Here is a 21,453-nt window from a genome sequence, read left to right as displayed (position 1 = left end):
CAAACAAAAATTTATTGTTATAAAAAGTTTAGTTAATTAAATGATTTTTATCTTTATATTTCACGAGAAAGTGAAAAGATTAAATATTAAAAACACTTAAATAATCATATATATAAATACTATTTTTAACTTTTGAGTAGTTACTAATTTATTATGTGGAGTTAAGTCCCATTTTAGTTTGTGAGATTGGTGAGTTATATCGATTTAGTCTCTAATTTTTTAATTGTCATAATTTAGTCGTTTAAATTTAAAAAAGTGCACCAATATAATCTCTTGTATATTTTCCATCACCGAAACTCAATGTCGTAACGTGGCTCAACTCTTGTCAGAGTGAACATACTAAAACAAAATTATACACGTTTTGGGGCTAAAAATGTACTAAACGACGTCGTTTGATAGTTTCAACAAAACTAAAACTTTACACCTCTTCTTTTTTATCTCTTCATCTTCTCCTTTTCTATTGAACTTCAAACAAACAAAAATTAACTCTTCTATGGGATGAAAAGAATTAAAGGTTGTTCGAGAAAAAAATGTTTGTGGTCACCTTTCAATTTTTACAAAGTGTGTATTGACATTGTAGAGATTGAAAAGGGATTTAAGAATTCTGCGTTTGTCTACGGTGATTAATGATAAAGAGTGTTGAGTCATATTACGGCGTTGAGTTTCGGTGACGAAAAATATATAAAAGACTATATCGATGCACTTTATTAAATCTAAAAAATTAAATTATAACAATTAAAAAACTAAGGATTAAATCGATGTAACTCGACAATCTCATAAATTAAAGTGGAACTTAACTATATTATGTGAGATACCATTCAAATCTTATTTAATTTTTAAGTATTAATAAAATACAAAATTAAAATATTGCATCAATAATTTAAAATCATTCGCATAATATTGTATATGCAAATAGAATATGACACTCCTATAAGTTTACAACAACATTGGTATCATTTTCTCCTCCATCTCAAAATTCTATTTATTCTTTCGCATGGTTGTTCTCATTTTATTTTATTTTTAAAAATATTATAAGTAACAAGTCTAAAAAAACTAAATAAAAACTATTTTAGGAAAGGATGTGCCAATAATATTGGCCACAAAATAAGGAAAAAGACAAGGAGGTAATATTATATATAAGTGATATCCAAAATGTAAAATATGGTCTTTTAGGCATTGGAAGAAGAGTTCAACGCTCTTCTGAGGAGACGATGAACAAGAGAACCCTACTATATAAGGTATACAAAGAGAAAAAGAGAATATATAGAGAAAATAAACACTTAATTATTATTATATATTATTATTGGGCTCATACACACATATCTATTTATACACTAAGTAACATCCGAAACTACACACTAAATAACACTCGAAACTTTTACATTTTCTACAGTTTGGTGATAAATTCTATAAACAATGCAAATGGTAGAGCCTTAATCAAGATATCAGCAACCTAAGCATGTGAGGGAATATGAACAATATGCAATTGGCCCTTGCATATACAATCTCGAACAAAATGAAGATCAACTTTAAAATATTTATTTTTACTACAAAGGACTAGATTCTCTGATAACAAGACAGCCCCAAGATTGTTGCAATATATGATAGGGGCAATTGAAGATTGAATGCGAAGTTTCTGAAGAACCTTTTGAATTTAGATAAAGGGCTTGTTTGGTTGAGCTTTTTAAAAAAGATCTTTTTTCGAGTTATTTTTTTTTAAAAGATCTTATAGAAAAGTAAAAGTAATTTTATGTTTGGATATTTCATGTAAAAAAGTTTTTTTATCAATTAATTATGTTTGGGTATAACAATATAAAAGTACTTTTTTGTTTATTTATTACATAAAAAACATCTTTTTTTTAAGAAAAAAAGATCTTTTAAAAAAAGATGTAAATTACAGCTTCTCAAAAAAGATTTTTTTTTAATTTTACTAGTGCTTTTACTTTTACTATTAGAAATTTGCCAAACACGTTAAAAAATAAAAAAGATATTTTTTCATTGAAAAAAGATCTTTTTTTAACAAAATAATAGCGCCCAAACATCCACAAACTCTATTGCCGTGTCATCCAAGCAACGATACTCAGCTTTTGTGGAGGAACGACTCATTGTCTCCATTTATCCCTCATATTCTATCTTAAAATTTCTTCCTCTAACTTGAATTTCTAGGACCAGTTGCTTACTCAGATCAACCTTCACACATCATTACACGCAAATTTCTCCTAGAATGGATGGATGTGGTTTGAGCAATTTTGAGCATTGTACCAAGCTTTTTTCCTATCCTCCATAGAAACTGCTCCGTGTATAACTCCCCCGAAAACTCTAGGATTCGGATTCACACAACAAGCTTTTGAACTTATTGACCTGAAGGGTGAAAGAACAGCCTTCATTTTTGTATAGGAAGATAGTGATCTGCCACCTGCCATGACCCCTCAAAGAGTGCATGTTGATAATTGGCTTCATACATGAAGCAAACTAGGAAAAAATCTCGAGTTAAATCCATTATTTTCATATCTTCTCCGCACCCACACTCTTCTCATCTATGATTCAATTGGTCTAAAACCAATATTCTTTCCAAGCAATTTGACAATTAGTGAACATTTCTAAAGTCTACATACACCACATGTTGTACTCCAGCGAGACATTTACTACTAGTTTTAGATTTAATAGAGTTGGCGTCATTGTATATCACAGTTACTTCCTCTAACTCAATTCTCTACTATCATTTGTACGGTCTCATCCAGTGAGAGAATCATACCTGCATCATATTACATTAGGCTCTCCTTGTTCTTTTTTTTGAATGTTTTTCATACCCATTTTTAAGGGAGAGTGGAATTTTTCTTATTGCTCAATCATCGCCTCATCAAAACTGTTTTTATCATGCGCTTCGTCGTCAACCATTACCTCGCATCGTTCTTCTTTGCCTCTATAATAACCTCATTTTCATTCGGCTTCGCTTTTTTTATGCTCTGCGGCACTAGATCATCCTTTTCACTTTTTTCTCAAAAATATTTTATGTTCCAAACCATATATTTAAAATAGAATACTCAAAAGAATATAAATTATTAGACACTAAATAATATCGTCATAGTAATCTCCTCTCCATGACTTTATTAACGCAAAATATAAATTATTATCCGAGAATTTAAGTAAACATTTTATAAGATAATTGAAATATTAATTATACACTAATATAAATATTTTTAACAAATATAAATTATTTATATTTATTGAGTAGTAATATATAATTAAATATTTGTATAAATCTGTTTTGTACTAATTTTTTATACCCATGAGAAACAAACATGTAAAAATTATTTTCCGATTTTATGAAAGAACATAAAAGAAAAATGGCAAAAACAAATGAACAGTCAGAAGTAAGAATTAAGAACAAAAATCCCTAGCTCCTTTCTCATTTTCTTCTTTTTTTTTTTTCTTTGTAATTCCCAATATACCGAAACATCTCAGTTTCAGATCTCACTTCTTCTCCTCCTCTTGCCCACCATAGCAGATCTCGCATCACACACTACACTCTCCAACACCAACAGCAACAATCAATTTTGCTCTCTTTTCCCTCCCCCCAAATTCCATTCCAATCAGATTCAAATTCCTAAAAATTTCAATCTGAGAAATGATGTCTTCCCCAAATCACCCTCAACAACACCAACACCAGCAGCAGCAGCAACAACAACAACAACAACCACCCTTCGATATGCACTCATTCTTCAACCCTCCAAACCCAATCCCTAACCCTAACAATTTAACCGCCCCTCCCTCCTCCTCCGCCTCCTACCCTCCACCCTTCTCCGCCGCCACAACCCCCTTCCACCACCATCACCCCCTCCCCCTCCACCCTCCTCACCCTCCCTTCCCTTTCGACCATCACCAACTCCAACACCACCACCGCTCCATTTCCTTCCCCACCCCTCCCCTCCAACCACCTCCCACCTCCTCCTCCTCCGCCCTCGTCTCCTCCCCCAATGCCGGCGCCCGCCTCATGGCCCTCCTCACCAACCACGACCAACAACAACTGCAACCGCCACCGCAACTGCCTCAACAATCTTCTCAACCGCTTTCCGCTGCGGCTTCCGCCCCTATCTCCTCGATGGGGATGTTATCTGCCGCGAACGCTGCGGCAGCTGCGCTGAATCGCGTGGCGAGCAGTAAGGTGCCGAGAGGGAGGCGCCTGGCGGGGGACCATGTGGTGTATGACGTGGACGTGAGGCTTCCCGGGGAGGTGCAGCCGCAGCTTGAGGTGGCGCCAATAACGAAATATGGTTCGGATCCTAACTTGGTTCTTGGAAGGCAAATAGCTGTTAACAAGTCTTACATTTGCTATGGGTTGAAGCAAGGGAACATTAGAGTGCTTAATATTCACACAGCTGTTAGGTCCCTTCTCAAAGGCCACAATCAGGTTCGTTTCCTCTTTTGGTTACTCTTGCGCTTGTAATGAGAGGGGAAGAGACATGGTTAAAGATTGAAATGAAATGAAAGACTTAATATCCCAAAAAAAAAGGTTGAGGATTTGTGCCTTAGTGATGTACTTGTATTTTAAATGGATGAATCTGGAGTTTGAATAACAGTCATGGTACAACCATGTTATCTTGCTGAATAATAAATCGATAGGCGCAGGACCCAATTCTTTGTTGGACTTCCATTTTAGCATTGATTTGCTTATTAGGGAGATTTACTTTCAAGAGCTGATCTGCTTTTAGATCAAAGAGTCAAAGGTAGCATTGCCTTTTGTTCATTGCAGCAAAGTTCTAGTAGTTATTTATTGGTTGTTGCTGGTTTGCTGCCTCTTGACTTGCAACTTGTATTGTAGTGCTATACATGTGTATTAGGTTGATCCCCTTAAAATGATGATAGTCCATCTTTCCCTTATTTGTTTCTTCTTTTTCTAATCAGAGGGTCACAGACTTGGCTTTCTTTGCTGAAGATGTTCATCTCCTGGCTAGGTAGTTTCTGTTACCTGAAATAATTAAATGACCTAGTTTTCTTGTCAGTGGTTTATGTTAACATGCTTTTCCTACAGTGTTGGAACAGATGGCCGTGTCTTTGTGTGGAAGATCTCTGAAGGTCCTGATGATGAAGATAAGCCTCAAATTACTGCCAATATTGTTATCGCTATCCAAATGGTGGGAGAGGAGAAAGTTGAAAATCCTCGAATCTGCTGGCACTGCCACAAACAAGTAAATGCTCCATATCCTGCTTCATAGTTCTCTTCCATGAAGCTTGAAGAAGTGATGATTGAACCCTTATTCCTTCCATTCCTGTCATATTAATTCATGCCTTTTCTTATAGGAAATTTTGATAATTGGTATGGGAAGACATGTTCTAAGAATTGACACCACAAAAGTTGGAAATGGTGAGGCCTTTGTGACAGAGGACACTCTGAGGTGTCCTCTTGACAAGCTCATAGATGGTGTTCAGCTGGTGGGGACTCATGATGGAGAGGTGACTGATTTGTCAATGTGCCAATGGATGAGAAATCGTCTGGTATCTGCATCACATGATGGCACGGTTTGTATTTTCTTGCCTTAATTAACTACTATGTGTTGTTTCTTTCAGTTCTATTTCTTTCTCTTTGTGATTTACTAATTTTTTATGTTTGTGTTGAGGAACATTTATACATAACGAGATACTTTTGCATAGATGACAAAACAATTGAGTGCACCATCCTCATTATTCCTATGTCGTACTCAGTTTATATTTTTGTTTAGTTTGTAGTATGTCTTAGTTTTATTTTTTTGCAATTGTCAAATACTACAGATAAAGATCTGGGAAGATCGCAAGACACAGCCACTTGCGGTGATGAGACCACATGATGGGCATCCTGTTTTTTCTGCTACATTTTTCACTGCTCCCCACCGACCTGATCATATTGTTCTTATAACTGGTGTAAGTTCTTTCATCAAGTTTTTTAACATGTTGATTAGGTATTGCTGATTTTGCTATGTCCAGAAGTATGCGATATGCAATTTATTTGAAAAATATATAGTTTCATTCAGGGGAACCTTCATATTATTTTGTCTAAAAGCATATAAAGTTTACTTACATTGTGGTTGTGATTTTTATTATACATTTCTAATCTACTTATATTTATATTATGTGGTTTTATTTGAACTGTTTGTAGGGACCTCAAAATCGGGAAGTTAAGCTTTGGGTCTCAGCAAGTGAAGAAGGCTGGCTACTTCCAAGTGATGCTGAATCGTGGAAATGCACGCAGACATTGGAGTTGAGGAGTTCAGCTCAACCATCTGTTAAGGACTCATTCTTTAACCAGGTTGCAGCATTGTCTCATGCAGGTCTGCTTTTACTTGCAAATGCTCAGAGGAATGCTATATATGCTGTACACTTAGAATATGGTTCTAATCCTGAATCAACACGCATGGATTATATAGCTGAGTTTACTGTGACCATGCCCATTCTGAGTTTTACTGGGACAAGTGATATATTACCTCATGGTGAACATATTGTTCAGGTTTATTGTGTTCAAACACAGGCCATTCAGCAGTATGCTTTGGATTTAGCCCAATGCCTGCCACCACCATTTGAAAATGTGGGACTAGAGAAGCCAGATTCCTCTGTTTCCCGTGATGCTGATGGATTCAGTACTGTGGACTCATCTGGTGTTAGAGCATCTGAAATGTCGTCAGCCAGTTCTGCTCCCAAAACAATGTCACAAGCTGGTGGCACTGAGAGTGCACTTGCTGGAAGATACCCTTTAAGCTCTGGCTATATTGGGGGACCTACTTCGGCTCCATCCAGTAGTGATGCTGATATTGTTTGTGTTCCATCTCCGCCTCTTCCTTTGAGCCCAAGGTTGTCTAGGAAACTGTCTGATTTCAGGAGTTCACAATCTAATTTGGGTGACCATGTTGGGGACCAATCCATTAATGATTATTCAGTTGACAGACAAATGCCTACTATTCATAGGAACTTGTCTGATGCACCACTTATGAATAATGATTTGAAGAATGATGAGAAAGTCAAACAGGATGATATTTCGAGCGTACTTAATCCCTCTGTTATGTTTAAGCAACCAACTCACCTGGTTACTCCTTCTGAAATCATTAAGGCCGGTTCTCCCCCTGAGACAAATATAATTGATAGAAATAGTGAAGGAGATACAAAGATCCCAGATGTGGTTGATTTGGGTAATGCTGAAGTAGAAGTGAAAGTGGTCGGTGAGGCTCCACCTGATCAAAGCGATGAGTATAATCATCAGGGATCACAACAAAACCTAGTTTCTGATGCTAAAGAAAAATACTTTTGCTCTCAGGCTTCAGATCTCGGTATTGAGATGACGCGAGAATGCTGTGCAATATCAGGGGGAACTTATATTACAGGGGAACCAGGGCAAGTTGATCTTAGTTTAGGGGAATCACTTTCCCAAACTTCTAATGCTGGTGAGGATGGACTGCAAGACTCAACAAAAGATGTGCACGAAAAGATTTCTGACTCATCTGCATCCATGACAGTACCACCTTCACCTGCACCTAACACAAAAGGGAAGAGACAGAAGGGAAAAAATTCTCAAGCATCTGGTCCATCTTCCCCATCTCCAAGTGCATGCAATTCAGTTGATTTGTCAAATGAACTAGGTGGAAGTTCAAACCTCCCATCTGCTGAAAATGCATTTCATCAAATTCTAGCAATGCAAGAATCAATTAATCAGGTATCGTTCAGGAGTTTTGTGCTGGTCACATGAATAACTAATACTGTATTATATTCAATGTATTAATATGTGGAGGTTGTAATGCATTTTGTATATTTTTAGGAAAAAGCCTCACGATGCCAAGATTTTGTAGTACATGTTCATCGAAAAGTGACCGTCTAAATTAAAGCTTATATTTTCATATATTAGGAGCTTAAGGGCATGTAGGATGTATATGTTTGTACACCTATTGAATTTTAACCAAGTCAATATAGGATAAGCCAAGAAATTGTATTTTACAGGATTGTACTTAGTATATTTTGGTAGTTTTACTTGCTGAAGATTTTTTTCTCCTTGCTTGGCAGTTATTGACTATGCAGAAAGAGATGCAGAAGCAAATGACAATGATGGTTACAGTTCCAGTTACAAAAGAAGGTAGAAGGCTTGAGGCAGCCCTGGGGAGAACTATGGAAAAAGCTGTCAAGGCCAACATGGATGCTTTGTGGGCTCGAATTCAAGAGGAGAATGCAAAAAATGAAAAGTTGTTACGAGATCGTATTCAGCATGTTACAGGTTTGATTAGTAACTTCATGAATAAGGATCTACCAGCAATATTGGAGAAAATACTAAAGAAGGAAATAGCTTCAGTGGGTCCAGCTGCAGTCCGTGCAATGACCCCCACTATTGAGAAAATAATATCTTCAGCCATTGTAGAGTCTTTCCAGGTTAGTGAATTGTTTATATATATATCTTGGGTGTTAGATTGAACTCAATGAAGTTGTATTGTGGATCTAATAGACACTTTTTACCAGAGAGGAGTAGGTGATAAGGCAGTAAATCAACTTGATAAATCAGTCAATGCAAAACTTGAAGCCACTGTTGCCAGGCAAATTCAAGCACAGTTTCAGACGACTGGAAAACAAGTGCTTCAGGTGTCTCACTTGCTTTCACTTGAACTATGTTGTATATTCATTCAATCTGGCAATCTGGCATTTTTCTTTGTAAAAAAAATTTTCATCATGTTCACCATTGTAAAATAATTTCTTCTGTAGGATGCACTCAAATCCAGTTTTGAAATATCAGTGGTTCCCGCATTTGAGAAATCATGCAAAGCAATGTTTGACCAAGTTGATTCTACATTTCAAAAGGGCATGGTTGAACATTCAACTGCAGTGCAACAACGCCTTGAATCTGGGCATACTTCACTGGCAATGACTCTAAGGGTAAGTGTACTTATTGATATTCTCTTGTTCCTTTGGTCTTCTGTAGCAACATTCTCGTTTGCATTTGGACGAAATTGTGTTGCTACTCTCTTTAAAGGAAAAAGTTCAGGGTCAGCAGTATTCAAGAAAGTTATTGATATAGAGTTGAAGAATCTAGGATCAGTGAGAATAATGGTATGAGAAAACAGAGTTAACTTGGATCACCAAACATTTCGACATTTTTAAAATAAAGGGCTTGTTTGTTCAAAGAGATCTAGGGTTGACCTTTGCATAAATGCATTCTGTCTGTACCTGTGAATTCCCGAAAAAGTTAAATTACTTTTAAGTGGAATTGTATCGGCTCCTGTTTGGATGTGTCATGCTTAGGAGAGGATCTGAATCCACTTACTAAAATGCTTTCTAATTTTATGAGCTTAAGTTTTTAAATGGCTATTTATTCTAAAATTTTGCCTGTGGACGATTTCAATGGTTGTATTATGATAGTATAGTATGATACAAACCTTAGGACAACCCTACAACAAAAGCTAGCCATTGTTCACCTTGCATATAAACCCACATTGGAATCCCATACATCTGATGTGAGTGGTGTTCGCCCTTTGGTTTGGATTAGGTATGGAGTAAAATAAGAACCAACCCAATCAATTTTGTACAGGTTGGGTTTGGCCGTGTACTTTTTTTTTTTTTTTTTTTGGGTTACCTCGTATTTTTATATTTCATGTTTTAGATACTGAAGCAAAACATGCTGAACAAAGTCCAAATCCTAATTAAATAAGTAAACATTTATGGAAATAAAGGTTATAACAAACTGATCCTAAGATATATTCATTCATATTTTTAGATACCATATATGATAATTGTAACAATTCCTCTCAAGCTATAGCTTTAAGCCTAAGCTTATTATAAGTAAACTGTTACAAATATAAAATGACCTCCATTAAGATTATCAAGTCAACTTAGGATCAGGGATATGCCTGGAAAAGACAGCACTACAAGCCAGTTGGAGTGACCCTCAGCTTGAACAGTTCTTGGATAATCGTATGATTTGGAAGAAGAGGCACTCATATATCAACAGAGTCTCCAAACAACATTTAAACTAAACTTAAATGATCCAACAGTAAAGGCCGGAAGTGATGCAATGAAGGCAATGAAAGTTTCCTGTGCATGCAATAATGAACCACAAAACAGCATACGAAAGCCCTATTAACCTACACTGGAGATCCAAAGTAGCCATGAAAAGGAATCACTGACATTATTTAGTGAAAGAAAAACATCAGCATTGGTAAGGTAATGAGGGATGGATGTAAAAATTGTGTCGAATATTGAACAGAGGGACTCTCTCATTGCAAGGTGTTTGAAACTGATACAGCTGAGCAACCTCATATTTGTGTCAGTGACCTGCTATTTTAAAAGTTGTGTCTACATGTTGTGTCGTGTCGTGTCAAGTGTACATGTTAGTATTTGCTCTTAGTAGGTTATAACATAGTGGGAAAGGGGAAGTTCTGCAGCAAGGTTTTTCAGGAGTGTAGCTGCAAGATTGTGGCTGATGGAGTAATGGAGACCTCTGAATCGTAATCTGATGATACAGCTGCTGTGAATGTGGAATGAATCACTTCGAGGTGAACACCATCTGTAGGAGTGAGAGGCGACGGTTGGTGGCTTTTGGTGCAGGAAATAGAGGGAGGTTGGAAGAGGTGGTGCTAGCCAGTAGCAATAGGGAAGTGAGTGCAAATATAGGCAGTGATGGGGATTTCACTGGTAAGTCGTGAGATTGAATGGTGCAAAACACGGGGTATTCAAAGAAAATGGGTTTGTGTGATATATTTGGTTAATGATTATCATTTTTATACCCAATACCCAACCCGATGAGTAAGAGGGTTAAAAGTCTTCAACCCAAATAGACCACTCGTACCTGTTCCAAACTGAAATTGTGTACGGTTCGGGTAGATGAGTTTTCCTGTAGCAATTAATATCTACCTTGCAATTGGATCCTAACATACTAGTTAAAGTTCTCTGTGTGGACCTCGCACTTGCTGTGCGCTAGTTTGGTCATACCATCAAACCTACTGCAGGAAGCTTGTAAACTTTTGTATTTTTCTCGATTGTAATTCTGTATGCTTTTATGTTATGTCAATGTAGATAATATATTTACCAGAGATAAAAATCTTTGTTGCTTAATTCATACTGGTAGTGAGTTCAAAAGAAAATTTACAGATATGCCATATTTTACTCTTAGTTTAGCTTTGCCCACTCTCTTTGTTTCCCAGTGTTGATGTTCCCTGTTATGCAATTTGCAGGAATCCATTAATTCAGCTTCATCAGTTACTCAAACTTTGAGTAGAGAAGTGCTAGAGGGACAGAGAAAGCTAATGGCATATGCAACTGCAGGAGCTAACTCTGGCACACTAAATCCTTTGCCCATTCAGCTGAACAATGGACCTCTGCTTCGTGAAAAGGTGGGGTAAAAGTCCTATTAACTTGCAGGATGATTGACTTTCATATTTGAGTTTGCATCGTAATCATTTCTTACAATTTGTGTCGCATATAAGGTTGAAGTGCCTCTCGATCCCAAACAAGAGCTAGCAAGGTTGATAGCTGAACGGAAGTTTGAGGAAGCTTTCACCGGGGCTCTACAAAGAAGTGATGTGTCGATTGTATCTTGGTTATGTTCTCAGGTATGCCAAAAACATTTCTATAAATATCTTCAAAAGTATAACTAAAAAAGTGGTACTTCAGCTGGTGCAATGTTGAAATGGATTTCCTATATGGTATGCCAGAGACTATGCTTACTTTATGAACCCGACTATTGATCTTTGTGACTGATACCATGGTATGAATTAGAAAGGGGCATATTATCTTAGTTGACTAGTTGTCATCAGAATCATTAGAGTCACCTTAAACCTTTAATTCTACACTGATGCTCAATCTAACATTGGAATTGGTCGTTTGATACATGTCAAGAATATCTTGTCATGAAGTTGTTTCATTGGACCTTATTTCCAGATTCTAAATTTTTAGCCTTCAACTAAAGTTCCTTTCTGTTGATGTCGGGGATTAAAATATTGAGCATTAACAGCACCACACCATTTCTGCAAAGCAGGTTGATTTACATGGACTTTTGTCAATGGTTCCTCTTCCTTTGACCCAAGGAGTAGTGCTTTCACTTCTGCAGCAACTGGCATGTGATATTAACAATGATACCTCACGAAAGATTGCATGGATGACGGATGTGGCTGCCGCCATTAATCCCGCAGACGCCATGATTGCGATGCATGTGCGACCCATATTTGAGCAAGTTTATCAGATACTGAATCATCAACGTAGCTTGCCTACAATGACTGGACCTGATCTTTCAAGCATCCGTCTTTTATTGCATGTCATCAACTCTATGCTCATGACATGTAAATGATTTTCCTCATTTCTGGAAGTGTGCAATTAGCCTTTTTGAACTTTCAGATATTACAGCAATTTTGTACAAAGCTCAGTGAGTTTCATTAAAGGATCCATATTGGTAGGTAGTTGACTGTGAATCAAGGTAGTGTTGAAGAGGTGATTCTTCTATCAAAATTTCTGCAGCAACGAAATTGTTTTTGGGCTCAAAATATTCTGGTTATTTTTTGTCCTCCCAACATTAGTTAAATATAGAGGAGTGTATATACTATATGTGTACTCAGTACTGTACCTTTTGTTATTAACTTCATAATGATCTGACAGACAAGGGTAGTTTTAATCCTCCTTTTAGGATTTGTTTTGAATGCATCCATGAATAATTAATTACATTAAAGACGCGAGTTTCTTCCTTTATAAAAGAATTCTGATATCTTTTGCTATTAGAGAGAAGCATCATTATTATATATATAATACAAGCACCTTGTTGAGCAGTGTCTCCATCAAGTTGCATATTTAGATATAGATATATATTTTATGATACAAAAATTAAAAAAATTAACTATAATCTAATGGTTAACGACATAAGAGTTGTGTAAGTTCTACAGTTCGAAAGCACCAAGTTCATTATCCATAATAGCCATTTCGAAATTATTAGTGTAGTAGATATATGTATAAATGATAAATCTACAAAATAGTCATAGTTATATAAAAATAAACAAAGAAAACAAAAGCAAAATGATGGTTACAAAATTCAATCTTCATTATGCATACAGGTAAAAAAAAATGGCAATGCATCTTCCGTCTTATATATTGTATTTCAAAAGAAGATTTACTCCTTTTATCAGGCCAAAATCTGGTATGAACCAGCACCTGTGATGTTGTGTATTCGTTATCATTAAAAGGTTAACCCTCCATGTAGAAAGTAGTGATATTTCCCAATTAGGGGGTTCATTAGTCACATTGTAAGTGCCTTTTCTAATGTAAAAATGTTCGGAACATGATCGTGTCACGAATTTTACATGAAGAGTAATTTATGTATCCTTTAGATTTTGGAGAGCCCACGGAGATATAGGATTCTAAACAGTAGATTAAAATGTTATTTTTTACAATTGTACGTTTTACCTTGTAGTTCACGCAAAGACTGAAATGTTCTATCAAGGTTTAGGGACATATCCTAAGCTTCTAACAGCTCTTATTTGTAACGGAAAAAAAAAAGAGGCCATATTTGGTTTGAATTTTTATCTAAACATAAAACATACACCATTCAAGCCCTAAATTTATTTAGGAAAACAATCAAGGTGTATTGTTTATACTAACTGTAACTATACAGCCACCAATTTTTGTCAATACAAGTGTTTAAAAGTTCAAATGTAGGCCTTAAACTCTTGCATCTATTATGAATGATTAAATGAGAATTAACGATATACACTTTAGAGGGACCTATTAAAATCAAGACGAAGATAAAAAAAAAAAAAAATTTAGAAAATCAACTCTATATCTAACTAAACAGTCAACTTTTTAAAAAATTATGATATTAAAATTTTAAAAACCAGTTTTACGTTCAAAAAATATAAAAATTTGAAACATTAGTTTTATGCTAAAAAAACCCGCATCTTAAAATTGAGCATCCTCTCATGTTTTTTAATATAAAACTAGCTTTCAAAATTTTAAAATTAGATCTTTTAAAAAAGAGAAAAATCCAAAACAACCCCTGACAATTATTTCGAAAGACAACGAAGTCTTTGACAAAAAAAAAATTTCAACCCGGCTTCTGACAATTACCTCGAAAGGACAACGAAACTTTTGTGCCAAAAAAAAGTCAATGTTATTTTTTTTTGCACACGGGTTAATTAGTCCCAAAACAAAACATCAGGAGCCAAATTAGGTGTTTTTTTTTTGGAGACCTCATTATCCTTTCGAGATAATTGTCACGGGTCGGATATGATATTCGGTCTTTAAAAAATTGGCTGGTTGATTGCATAAAGAATTAGTTTCTAGACTTTTAACTTATTATTATGATTTATCTCTGGTTTCATTGGGTATAGTTTTTTGTTTTTAAGTTATCAGAACTATTTTAGCCATCATATAACTAAATCTCATGTTTCTTGAGAAGTTTTCAGCAGCTGATTAAATTAAATAAACATAAAATCCATCAACAAAGGTATCAATGGAGTAGCGGGAGCAGTGGAGGCTCACTCAACTCCATCCAAAAAAAATTATGAATTAGAATCATATAGTGGGGAGTGAAAAAAGCCCAATAAATAATTCATTATTTTAATTTTTTAATCTCGTGTAAAATTTCCTTTTCTTTTTTTGGGTGACTGTAAAATTTCTTTTTGTGCTTCAGATTCGTTCTACCATTTTGTTGGTTTATGCAAAACAGCAGCAGATATCACGCACAGGGGAAGAAAAAAGAAGCAAGCCAAAATTGGCAAAACAATATTTATATTCCATTTTTTCTTTTTAACTTTTTACAACGTTAGTTACATCCATTACCACCACCATCACTCTCTCAAAGCAACGAACACCTTCTCTTTGTCCTTAAGAAATCCACTACTTCTCTTTCGTTCATAGCAGAAGTAAAGCCAAGTTTTTCCCCTCCAAAAGAAAAACAAAAAAAAAGACAAGTTTGGATTCCATAACAAGACAATTCCCCCTCCTTCCCCTGAACGGCTGAACTGTTACCTAATATCTTTTTTTCCTTTTTTTATTTTTTTAACTCTATCTACCAGCATTGGTCCGTTTCCCATCTTCGGGTCGAGTAATGATCGGAATTCCGTTTCACGCTCAATGGCTCCGGAAACCTCCGCCGCCGGGAGGCCAGAGACAGATCGTACATAGCTCTCGCTGAAGAATCCGATAGCGTCTCGTATGCGTTCCGTATCACGATGAAGTCGCCGTCGTCCGTGCCGGAACTGCCGTCAGAATCCGGCAACCGCCTCACGGCCGCAACGTCGGGGTGGTAGAGCTTCGCCAGACTCCGGAAGGCAGACTTGATCTCCGTCAGCGACGCATCCTGCTCGACTCGCAAAACCTTGTAGAGGCTAGCCGATGTGGCCGGCACCGGAGAAGCGACGGCGCGGATCGGACTACGGCGGCGGAATCTTTCGTTGGAAGCTCGGTTGTTGCTAGCGAAGGAGAAGTTGACAGCGGGAACGGTGGATAGGCTGAGTATTGCCGGCATCGGAGGGTTAGATCGGAGAAATGTTGAGGTTTGTGATTTTCCGGCGAGGGGTAAAATGGGAAAAATGAAAATATTGGGACTGTATGAGAGTGTGTTGGCTATTTGCAAATGAAGGATGAGCGAAGAAAAAGTATAGGGGTTTATGTTTATATAGTAGTCAAAGGAGTAGGGGTAAAAGTGTCATTTTGTATGCCACGGAGGATGAGATAGGTAGCTGCGTGGGGTGAAAAAGAGAGTGACAATAAACTGACCATGGTGACGTGGCGCTATGCAAACGCGATTGTAGGGAAGGCTTCTAGAAGGGATTTGGTCTTTGGAGACCTTCCCTGTATCACTCAATGTAATAAAGTGGGTTGCGGCCCATATTAGTTCTTGGTTTCTGCGAAGATCTTTTTATTTGATATTTAAAAAAGAATTCTGTTAGCGAGACAATGAGATATCTATACAATATATAAAATAGACGGTTTATTTGGCCTATATTAAATTAAAAATGACAATAAACCTTCATTTACCTTAATTTCAACCTCTAATTCAAATTATCCCCATTCACTTTTATTGACCGTCGGTTACCCTAACCCCAAAACACGCCACTGTCGCTGCTCAAGAACCCCTCGCTGTGCCGCCGCCTGTCCTGCAATGTGCATTAGTTTCGACGAGAATTGCTTTGCCCTTCCGTCTTTGCGAATGTCCACCGTCGCTGGCAGCACCGGATTTGCACCGTCGGCGTTGAACATCCGACCAGGTGCGTTGTCGCGCGACCTGGCACAGCCGTCACCTCCGACGCGAGCTGCTCCGTGCGAATACCCAGTCGCTGGAAATAATCCCGACGCACCGTTCGCAACTGAACATCCGGTTAATTGTAGACACGAACATCCATTATTTGTGGTTAGAGATAATCGTATAATCAATAAGTGGGATCATATACTCAGAATGACCATCCATTTTGTTTTTATAAATTAACCATCCAAATACATGTTGAATCGAACATCCAGTTATTATGTCGGCGCGATGTCCGACGGCGGTTGGTAACTGTGGCGACACTGTACCGGCGAGATTCAAGGAGAAAGGGAGAGAAAAAGGTCACACCGTATTGAGAGAGGGAGGTAGTTTCTTTATTTCTATAAATGACGGTAATCCTAATTTGATTCAAATTTTAAATTGAAAATTATTTAAAATTAATTAGTTGCCTATAATTTAATTTTATTTTTAATTTAACCTATTGTACACATTATATAAAACATACATTAACTATTCATACTTTCTCTTTAAGAAATTATTATTTTTCTCATTATTAAATGTTAAATAAAAATGTTTTATAAATAGAAGAAAAATTTATCTATTTTGTACCTTAAAAACATATACCATACGTTAATACTACAAATTAAAATTTTTTTTATTAAAAATACAAAAAATTTAAATTTTAAATGCATTTATTTTAGAGAAAAAATTTTAAATGATCCATGACAATTATCTCAACAAGATCCTAAACATTTCGACCCTTAAACTTTATTTGTGTGAGATTTATTAGTCTTTCTGTCAATATTTTCTCTGTGTATTAATAGAATAAGTCCATATATAGCATGTTAAACTGTTGATTTATCTGTTAAGAGTCAACTAGGATTGATAATTTTTTTTGTTGAAAATCTTGTTATCTTTTAGGGATAATTGTTAGTTTTTTTTTTTGTTATCTTTTTTAAATACATAGATTAAATTTATTGTTGTAAAACTAAGAAATATTAGTAATTTTAAATTATTTTTACTTATAAAATTTAAATGGAGGATATATTAATGATTAATGAGTCACATAAGCATGTTCTGGAAAGAGATCATTGACAGAAAAAATTATCAATCTTACAAAGTTAATTATCAGAGATCGAAATGGATTTTTTTTCCTTAAAAACTTCATAATCCTTCAAAAAAATTATCAGGGATCGAGATGTGGGTATTCACCCTTTATTTTATATATATTAAATAAAAAAATTTAAATTTTTTTACTAATAATAAATTTATAATGACCTGTAGAAAAAACTAGTCATCATACATCTACCTATATTTACATATGTTTTAAATAATTTTTTCATAATAAAATTAGTGTTAACTTTTTGTTATAGAATAATCAAAATGTTCAAAACTATTAAAAATTAACCAGTACTATAATTTTTTTTAATTCTATTCTATTTTAATAATGAATGTGAATTTAATTTGAAAATATTATTACCATTGCATCCATTTGTTATCTTTGTTTGTTGACATCTCTTTCCACCGTCAAATTTAATATTTTAATTTAAGATTATTTGATTCTCATTTTTATTAAAGCTAAAAAACCACTATAATTAGTCTATAAAGTTCAACAGTAAAAGGTTTGAACAGTACGTAATATATACTGTTCGGTAGTTTGGATATCGGACGGATCGGAGTGAAGCTTCAGTTGGTGAGACGGGGTCGCCTAGTTCCGAGTTACTGGACTGGAGGTGGAGTAGCCGACGTTCCGAGCTCTTCGTACGGAGAAGAGGGGTGTCACCTGCAAAGACACTCCGACGCTCTAGTCAGTCAGGTGTACAGGCGAAAAAGGTGTAAAGTGATGTGTGTCGTACCTTGGGGGAGGGGTAGGACCCTCCCTATATATACTGTGTCAGAAGTGGGTCCCACAAGAGCAGACCTTCCTCGAAGCTTCCTCATACAGCTGTAGTGGAGAGCTGTCAAGGACGCGTGTCCGGGTCGGTGGTTGGGTTGCTCGCACCCGACCGTTCTGGTCGGGTGGTCTATGGGTCGGGTCGGCCCGCAAGCTGTTTGGGCCAGGCCATAACAGTGCCCCCAACGCGCCAGCAATGATCGTGAGGGCCATTGGTGGCGTGTTATGTCCTTTCTCGTGTGTTGTCGCTAGGTCGGCCGTTCGTGGAGAGGACGTGCCTCTCGCGCGCGTGTTTGTTCGTTGCTGGGGATAACCGTTTGTCGCCTCGTTCTTCGCGCTGGACATTTAATGCTCATAATGGGTTATTTCAAATCCTGCGGGTAAAGACTCTTTTACCCTTGCCTTTCGCGCTTCAAGTCAGTTTCTTAATCCCCAGTTAGTTTTACGCTTCATTTTCATTCCATTTGTTTGCTTTCTCCTTCCTTCCTCTCGAATTTCCTTCAGTAATCTCTGGGTCCTTGAGCATTCGCCCCTTCTTGCTTTCCTCCCCGCCATCACAATCAATAAGGTAAGCGCTCATCTCCTCGCTCTCTGCTTTATGTTCATTTTTCCTTTATTACTATTGTTTCTGTGTGCATGCTGCTTTTCTAGTTTGATTTGTACGCTAGATGACCTTAGTGTTAAGTAGGTGCGTTAGGGGGTTACCATCCCAGGGAATTTAGCTTTTTAGGCTTTACTTGGAATCTACTTCAGCCATGCTTAATTTTAGTTGTTGAAATAGGCTAAATGTAGTTTCTGGGCCTTTTTCGAACTCCCGACCTCGTAGGCTAACCGAGTGGTGCCCCACTGTAGGTATGCCTCGCATCGTCTCACGAGCTTCCACCTCAAGCATGGGTTACGACCCGTACGCTTGGGTGACCTCCGACGTGAAAGACTCCCCAAACCAGATGGGCGAGGAGGAGCTTACCGAGTTCCGCCAAGCCGAGTACTTGTGCGGCGGGACTGATGAGGAGGCCAACTACGACGTTTTCGTTCCCGCCCCCAGCGAGCGGCTATACAAACTCAACTTTAACTCTCCCCGGGTTGTCGATTGGATTTGGTTCTATAAGTCAATGTTCACCCAAGTGGGGGGTTCGCATTCCTTTTTCTTCTTTCCAAATGGCGCTCCTTAACCGAATTTTCGTGGCGCCGTCGCAGCTGCATCCGAACAGTTGGGCTTCCATCCGCTGTTTCGAGATGGTGTGTGAATACTTAGAGCTGCCGGTGTCCGTCGATGTTTTTCTTTATTTCTTCAACCTCACGAATCCTTCCAAAGAAGGGAAAGCGAGGAAAGGGTTCATGTCCTTCCGATCTGCCCAGGGTCCGAGGATTTTTGGCTTGTTCGAGGACTCTTACCATGGGTTTAAGGACAAGTATTTTAAGGTGCGTCCAGTCAAAGGTCGCCATCCCTTCTGGCTGTCGTTAGAGGGGGAACGCCTCATCCCGACGTATTGGAGTTTCGGGGCGGGGTCCAATACCTTTATTAAGGTGACTTACAAGGGATGTTCGCTGTGGACAAAAAGATTGCCGACGTGTTGTTGGCCGCTTTTGGGAGAAATCATGTGAATCCCCACCTTCTGATGGGTGACCGGGAGGTCGTTAGAAATTATATTTGTGAGTAGCTCTAACTTGTATTCCTTGCATTACTGTTGTTTTGATTGGCTATGCCGATTTCACGGCTAACTTATTTATTTATTTGTTGAAGTGGGAATGTCTGCCGAGGTGACAGGCCTTGAGAGTCTGTACAAGACTTTTTTGGAGGAAACCAATGAAGAGAAGGCTGACGGGAAGCCGGAGACCCATCCCGAGAATAAGGATGATCAGGCAGTGCCTTCACCTCGTGACACCGAGATGTCGGACAAAAATTCTGATGGGGCACGCATCTCTCCTATTCATGAGGAGGCGGCCGGTACTGGGGATTCAACCTCCACTCGACAAGTCGAGGAGGATGATTTGAAGGTTATCCTCAATCCCAAGAGGCAGAAGTCATTGAAGGTTGTGGTAGGCTTAGAGAAGAGGGGTTGAATCTATGCCTTCCTTTTAAGTTGCTGTTGTTACCCTTTTAAAATGAACTTTCAATTCAGGTTCTGTTTGAACTCAGCAGCGGAAATTTATGAGACAATTTATTTTTGTCTCATGAATATCAGAAAACAAAACTCAGCAGAGAAGAGAAAAGCTAACACCAGTATGTATCCTGGTTCGGTTGCCTTGTGCTATGCAACCTACATCCAGTCTCCTCCACAACTATGGAAGAATTTCACTATAGTTAACAGTATTACATACACCAATTTCACAGGATTGACCAAATCCTTTCACACTCAAGTTCTAACCTAACTTGACGTTGGCTATGCTAATACCTAACTATTCCTCTTAGTGCTAACCCAACTAAGAAAGGGATACCTTACAGGTACAAGATACAATACACTTAACCAACCTAAAGAAATCAGAAAATAACTCTAGACTTTTCTCTTAAGTGTATCTCTCAGCCTTTTTCCACTCATGGCTTTTTCTTAAGCTTTCTCACAATGCCTTTTCTCTCAAGAAATTACAGAAAGATAAACTTAGAAAAGTACATTACAATCAGTAAAACATGAAGGAGATTGACTTCATCAGCAACCTCTTTGCTATGTGCAAAACCAGATTCGCAAACCTCAGATGCAGTTCTTCAGTATTGGCCGAATGCTTCTTTGAAAGAAAGCATTATCCAAGTAGAGGAACTTCTAAACATAACACTATTCACACACTCTGGTTTTCTCTCCTTGCCTTCTGAATGAGCAGCAAGATTCTTTTATCTCCTTGCATGTTGCTTGGTTCTTCTTCCAAGGTCAACACCTTGAGCCTTGAGCTTCACTAACCCACAGAATCACTTTTTCACCTTAATCCTTAGAGAGGAAACTTTCCTTTTGACTTCCTCATCTTGACCGAAATCCATGAAACAGCAACCATAGAAATCTTCCAAAGGTCAACTTGATCTGAGCCCTTGAAAACTAACTTGGTCCCCAAGTCTTGTTTAAGACCGTAGATACGCAGCAGGGAAGAACAGAAATTCTCTTTCCCTTGTATCCCATTTCGGATAGAGCAGAGAGTTGGGAAGAAGAGATGTAACTAAGTTGCATGTATGAGGAAAAGATTTACCTATAACCTAAGCTTGATTTGGTTTGGATTTGTTGAGATGACTTCTGCCTTTCAAGCTTAGTTTCTCTTTCTTGCTTCTTTGGTGACTATCTTGGTGAAGAAGCTCTTTCTCTCTTTCTCTTTCTTACTTTTCTGAAGCTGATTTGACTTGGTCATAGAGAGATGAACGTTGCACTTTGAAAGAGAGAAGACTTCA

At 37.4% G+C, this 21,453-nt stretch overlaps 2 protein-coding genes across 3 annotated transcripts; one reads left to right on the top strand and one right to left on the bottom strand.

Moving 5' to 3' along the window:
- The first annotated feature begins 3,366 nt into the window (after nucleotides 1-3,366).
- LOC107613612 (enhancer of mRNA-decapping protein 4-like) lies at nucleotides 3,367-12,661 on the top strand. 2 transcript variants are annotated; one of them, XR_015902204.1, is made up of 13 exons: nucleotides 3,368-4,411; nucleotides 4,906-4,955; nucleotides 5,033-5,189; nucleotides 5,302-5,520; nucleotides 5,770-5,898; nucleotides 6,134-7,678; nucleotides 8,023-8,382; nucleotides 8,470-8,589; nucleotides 8,710-8,880; nucleotides 9,838-10,164; nucleotides 11,175-11,333; nucleotides 11,427-11,552; nucleotides 11,978-12,661. XR_015902204.1 is itself a non-coding variant. In XM_016315737.3 (12 exons), exons 1-12 carry the CDS (start codon nucleotides 3,629-3,631, stop codon nucleotides 12,284-12,286), a joined length of 4,128 nt encoding a protein of 1,375 aa, XP_016171223.3. In that variant the 5' UTR covers nucleotides 3,367-3,628; the 3' UTR covers nucleotides 12,287-12,661. The 2 variants fall into 2 exon arrangements, 1 of the variants encoding a protein (XP_016171223.3); XM_016315737.3 differs by lacking the exon at nucleotides 9,838-10,164 and having other exon boundaries at nucleotides 3,367-4,411.
- A 2,034-nt stretch (nucleotides 12,662-14,695) lies between these two features.
- Nucleotides 14,696-15,566, bottom strand: LOC107613541 (chaperone protein dnaJ 11, chloroplastic-like). The gene has a single exon (XM_016315627.3). The coding sequence runs from the start codon at nucleotides 15,449-15,451 to the stop codon at nucleotides 14,993-14,995; it is 459 nt and encodes a 152-aa protein (XP_016171113.1). The 5' UTR covers nucleotides 15,452-15,566; the 3' UTR covers nucleotides 14,696-14,992.
- Between the last annotated feature and the right edge of the window lie 5,887 nt (nucleotides 15,567-21,453).

Source organism: Arachis ipaensis, chromosome B1, assembly GCF_059453495.1.
Source record: "Arachis ipaensis isolate K30076 ecotype BB chromosome B1, ASM5945349v1, whole genome shotgun sequence".
NCBI lineage: Eukaryota > Viridiplantae > Streptophyta > Magnoliopsida > Fabales > Fabaceae > Arachis > Arachis ipaensis.
The sequence above is the reverse complement of the archived record's forward strand: the minus strand, read 5'-3'. Positions and strand labels throughout refer to the sequence as shown.

Excerpts from the sequence above, each read along its gene's own strand:
- LOC107613612 (XM_016315737.3), top strand. The coding sequence starts at position 3,629 with ATGATGTCTTCCCCAAATCACCCTCAACAACACCAACACCAGCAGCAG. Across the intron at positions 4,956-5,032 it reads GATGTTCATCTCCTGGCTAG|TGTTGGAACAGATGGCCGTG; the intron begins GTAGTTTCTGTT and ends CTTTTCCTACAG. Across the intron at positions 8,881-11,174 it reads CACTGGCAATGACTCTAAGG|GAATCCATTAATTCAGCTTC; the intron begins GTAAGTGTACTT and ends TGCAATTTGCAG.
- LOC107613541 (XM_016315627.3), bottom strand. The coding sequence starts at position 15,451 with ATGCCGGCAATACTCAGCCTATCCACCGTTCCCGCTGTCAACTTCTCC.